Source organism: Sinocyclocheilus anshuiensis, unplaced genomic scaffold (assembly GCF_001515605.1).
Source record: "Sinocyclocheilus anshuiensis isolate Anshui unplaced genomic scaffold, SAMN03320099.WGS_v1.1 scaffold766, whole genome shotgun sequence".
Taxonomy (NCBI): Eukaryota; Metazoa; Chordata; class Actinopteri; order Cypriniformes; family Cyprinidae; genus Sinocyclocheilus; species Sinocyclocheilus anshuiensis.
In genome coordinates this window covers 660,141-665,205 of record NW_015546060.1, presented here as the reverse complement: position 1 = coordinate 665,205, position 5,065 = coordinate 660,141, and the positions used below count along the sequence as shown (strand labels likewise).

The 5,065-nt window shown below is 33.7% G+C and overlaps 1 protein-coding gene across 1 annotated transcript in view; it reads left to right on the top strand.

Moving 5' to 3' along the window:
- Positions 1 to 5,065, top strand: part of LOC107699419 (ubiquitin-conjugating enzyme E2 R2-like) — a 23,307-nt gene that overhangs the window by 10,286 nt on the left and 7,956 nt on the right. The window contains exon 2 of the mRNA XM_016500670.1: positions 2,532 to 2,618. Coding sequence (XP_016356156.1) covers positions 2,532 to 2,618 — 87 coding nt within the window. The remainder of the gene's footprint in view (positions 1 to 2,531; positions 2,619 to 5,065) is intronic.

Genomic DNA, 5,065 nt, shown 5'->3' with positions numbered 1-5,065 from the left:
AGTTTAGATGGTATTTTTTCTTTTCATCTTGCCTCTGTATAATGCATATTAAAGTTCATAAGTGCAGCACTGTTTTGTTTACAGCGGAAACCAAGGAAACGCTTTAAGCACCACCTGCTGGTAGAGAGTGAATCTGCTTCTCATTCAGCTCGTCTGCTGTTTGTTTCATGCAGATATTTTTTTATGTATAAAAGCCTTATTTTGTTTATATGAAGAAATTTCTTTTATTTGTGTTATTTATTTGATTTGGGGCTTTTTTTTTAAATGTTAATTTAGTTTTGTTATTTACATTTACATTATATTTACATTTTGTTACTTAGCAGACGCTTTTATCCAAAGCGACTGACAAATGAGGACAATAGAAGCAATCAAAACCAACAAAAGAGCAATAATATTAAAGTGCTATATATTATAGTGTTATATTTGAAAATGTGCAGCATTTTGTCCAAGCAATAATAAAAGGACACATTTAATTTATTTGTCTTAAATCTCATTTTGTTAAATAAAATCGTGAATCGAATCGAATCGTGAGTTGAGTGAATCGTTACATCCCTAGTAAGAATACACTAAATAATTAAACGCAAAACAATATTTAATATTAGGGATGTAATGATTCACTCAACTCACGATTCGATTCACGATTCGATTTTCTCACTTAACAAAATAACAAAATGAGATTGAAGACATTATACAGTAAATGAAAAGGTGTCATCTTATTAGGCTATTGCTGCACGTTTCTTTGTGAAATTGAAATATAACAAAACTAAATTGAAATTTTAAAACAAACGCCAAATCAAACAAGTTACAAATAAAAGAAATCTCTTAATATGAACAAAATAAGGCTTTGTCTGTGCTCTTTCTATTTAAAATTAGAGGCAACCACTGCATTTTAATCATGATCCAAACAAAGATGCAGCATACATTCAGCATGAGCTGTTTTTAATCTAAATTAGACTGTATAATTTCGAAATTTGAAGCAAAAACAGAATAGTCTGACTTTAGTTTTGTGAAACTATATAAAACATAAAACATAAAACAGTAGGGACATAAAACATCTGAACGAAACCGCAGACGAGCTGAATGAGAGACAGCAGGTGGCGCTTAAGAACAGCAGTGATATAGTGTTTCCTGGGTTGCCGCTGTAAACAAAGCAGAGCTGCGTTTATGAATGCTGCTTTAATATGCATTGTTCAGAGGCAAGATGAAAAGAAAATACCACGTAAACTTTTCTAAAGATAGTCAGTTCCCCTCAGAGATACATTCATATAAACTCCTACTCCAATTGTATTGCGATTTGTTTGGCATCTCAACCGATATGAATAGTCACATATTTGAATCCATTTTCAACCGGCTCGCAGTTAATCGTTACATCCCTACTTAATATACTTTAATATTATTAAATGTAAAGATTATTATTATTATTATTATTATTATTATTATTATTAACCAGAATAATGTAATAATAATAATGCGTAATACGCTATTACTATCGTTGTTGTTGTGTTTATCAACAGAAATATTACATTTAATAAGTGTTATTAAGAATAATACACCTTTTATATTGTTATTTCAAAATAAATCAAAATGTAACTTTTTTTTTTTTTTTTGACTGATTTTTATTTACAGAAATTATTAATGGCACTTGTTAATCCATGTCTAGCTATATCTAGGGACTAAAATATCATAGAAACTTAAAAGGTGGCTCGTTTTACCTCAACCACCAAAAACCTGGATACTTGTGTTGGCAGTTCTGTCCACTAACACCCATGTGAAGCCTACAGTAGAGCTCACAATTTCAACTAGTAGTATTTATACATGTTGAGGATGTGTGTTTTTCTACATGCTTTGGAGTAAAATGTAATTTTTTTTTTTTTTTTGACTGATTTTTATTTACAGAAATTATTAATGGCACTTGTTAATCCATGTCTAGCTATATCTAGGGACTAAAATATCATAGAAACTTAAAAGGTGGCTCGTTTTACCTCAACCACCAAAAACCTGGATACTTGTGTTGGCAGTTCTGTCCACTAACACCCATGTGAAGCCTACAGTAGAGCTCACAATTTCAACTAGTAGTATTTATACATGTTGAGGATGTGTGTTTTTCTACATGCTTTGGAGTCTTCTGTCCAAATAAAGGACGGATTAGCAGCCCGTGCCAAAAATCAGTTTATATGTTGTTTGGCTGCGTTGCAGATGGTAGCTTAACTGTAACAGGCTTTCAGTTAAATCAGATATTCTCAAATGAAAAACATACTAAGGATACCACTTGATTTTTCATCTCATTTGTTGGTGCATGAGGTATTCTTGCAGTAAACCCATATTTTTTACCACTTAACCAATGAATACATCATTAAAATGTGTCATGGAGGTGTATTTAGTAGTTGAATGACAAAGCTATACAGCACCGGTTGAGATCTTGGGTATTGGTGTTGCATTGCTCCATTGAGTGGCTCTGTGTTTCATCACGTATCATTGGAAAACAATGTGCCATTACATCCATTCCCTAATGCATGTGTTATTTCTTCCAGGCACGTATCAAATTCCCTGTCGACTACCCGTACTCTCCTCCTGCCTTCAGATTCCTTACCAAGATGTGGCATCCCAACATCTATGAGGTTAGCCTACACAAACCCAATCACACTGCAGCGTGATCAGCATTTGTTTGGATAAAATAACACATTTAAATTTATTTAATTTAATTACACTATAATAACTTAAAAATATATAAATAATAATAATGTCTTCATTATGAATGTTACCTTTTTTATTGTAAATAAATTAATGTAGGACATTAATTTACCAAATTTGGCAATCATAATTGCTTTGACACTAGCAAATATCTGTTACCTTAAAAGAGAAACTGAATGTAGTAAATTGAATGCACTATATTTTGAATATGGATATATTAATATACAGATTTCTACGTTGAAGAGAAGGCATTTTAAATCTAAAAACAGTTAAGACCTATTTTTAGGGTGTCAAGTTTTGTTTATATAGTGCTTTTATATAATAAAAATTGCTTCAAAGCTTTTCAATAAAAATCAGTTCAATAATAATAGTAATAATGTAAATAAATGTAAATACATTTGAAATTTACTGTTTTAATGCTGATAATCTAACTTTTTTAATATAAGTGAGGAAAAAATTTACTATTGGTCTTTAGACTTTTAAACACGAATGTTAATGTTATTATAATAACAAATATTGAACTTATATGTAATTTTAAAAGCCAATTTCAGTTATTTACACTGAATCATGTTAACTGGGGGGGTGGGGGGGGGGGGTCGTCAATAGATTATTCACAATTAGGGATGGGTACCGAAACCCGGTATTAAGTGGGCCCCGGGGCTAAATTATGAAAGACCGAAGTATCAATAAGCTCTGACGTTAGCGGTTCTGCTGTCGGTACTGGAGAGATTAAGAAAACACAGACAGCCTACATTTGTTATTGCTATATAGACATTATCTTGCAAAGTCTGTCTCACCAGAGTCGTCAGCTGTTTTTATAAATGCAATAATATTCAGACATTTGTCTGTGATGCATTTTTGCTATTCGCAATTCAGAAGCGAGATCGCACTCACGTGGAGGAGCTACAGCACGTGCAACATGAAAGCCCCGTTTAATTATGATAGAGGAGAGAACTAAACATTCAAACATCTGCTTACACTTTAGTCCTGTGGCTGTGATATTAAGATTTTTATTGCGATTTTGGCTTCTAATGATTATAAAAAAAGAAGACTATTAAAAACGTGCTGCATTTCGTCTAGCGCAACTTCCTTCCCTTAACAGCGGTGCGCATTCGTTCCTCCCTAAAACCCAAACTTAACGTCTGAATTAGCACAATCGGTGATTGTTGTAAAATGCCGTCTTTACTGTGGCTAAATTGCGGGACATGTTTGATGAAACGTTGAAAGCACAATAATCCGTGCAAGAGATGCTGTTCCCAAGACTGAAATGTATGCGCACACTGCGCACGCTCCAATATGCACCGCAACTAGACAAGCAAAATATACTTTGGGCTTCGGGTGCACATCCAAGCGACCAAATACACACAAAATATGTCAAAATGGCCAGCTTGGAGAGTATTCATTAAACATTCTATTTTGTCTTAAGTGGACGTGAACAGTTGGGAGAAAATCTGATGTGCGTCAATATATTGTCTTAGTGACAGCAGTGACTGGCGCTTGGGCCATCAGTGTTAATCAAACAACAAAATGCAAAAAGAAAATCACTCACAGCTCTCAATCTGAATAACTTTAGCTTTAAAACTATGCAGTGTTCATTTACATTTGATTACTTTATTAGATTTCTTTTGTTGGCCATATTACTTACCTGAACAGTAGGGGTGTGAACCTATACTGGTCTCACGGTTCGTTTCGGTTACGATTATCATGTCATCGATTCGGTTCAATTCGATATCACGATGCATCACAATGCATTGACAATGCACTGCATCCTCAATTTTACTTCACATTTATACAATTTTGTCAATAAATACAAGCAGTCAGATATATGAACTGTACCTGACCTGGTTTCTTAAGTTAGTGGTATTACCCCCTGCTAGGGATGTGACATTTGAACCGAGGCATCGGAGCTTGTGTCGAGAATAAATGGGCGTGCTAGATGAAGCCTCGATTTGAAGCGTATGTTGTGTTGTTAATTGTCATAGAAATCACGTGACCAATGACAAATGAAGCTTCACTTTCTGTCCAGTCACGTGCGCGATTCACTTTGCGTGTCGAAATGTTCGATCCCCCAGATCTTACTTTACGAATAAGTTTTAATTCTGACTTATTCAGTTACATTTTAGATACCCAGTCATATAAGTAATATGAAGAATACAAATTATTTCAGAAAAATTCAATATTTGTCATATGCAATTCATATGAGTACATTATTCTTCTATTACATCATATTGATATTCGTACTTGTATTAAATTGCACAGTTTAATGGGTAAATGAATTTGTCAGAAACTCAACAAACACACACACTGCTAGGCTTTTATTTGTGCACGTAACTTGAATCGATCTGTGGAATATGTGGTAGATGCCTCGTCCTAC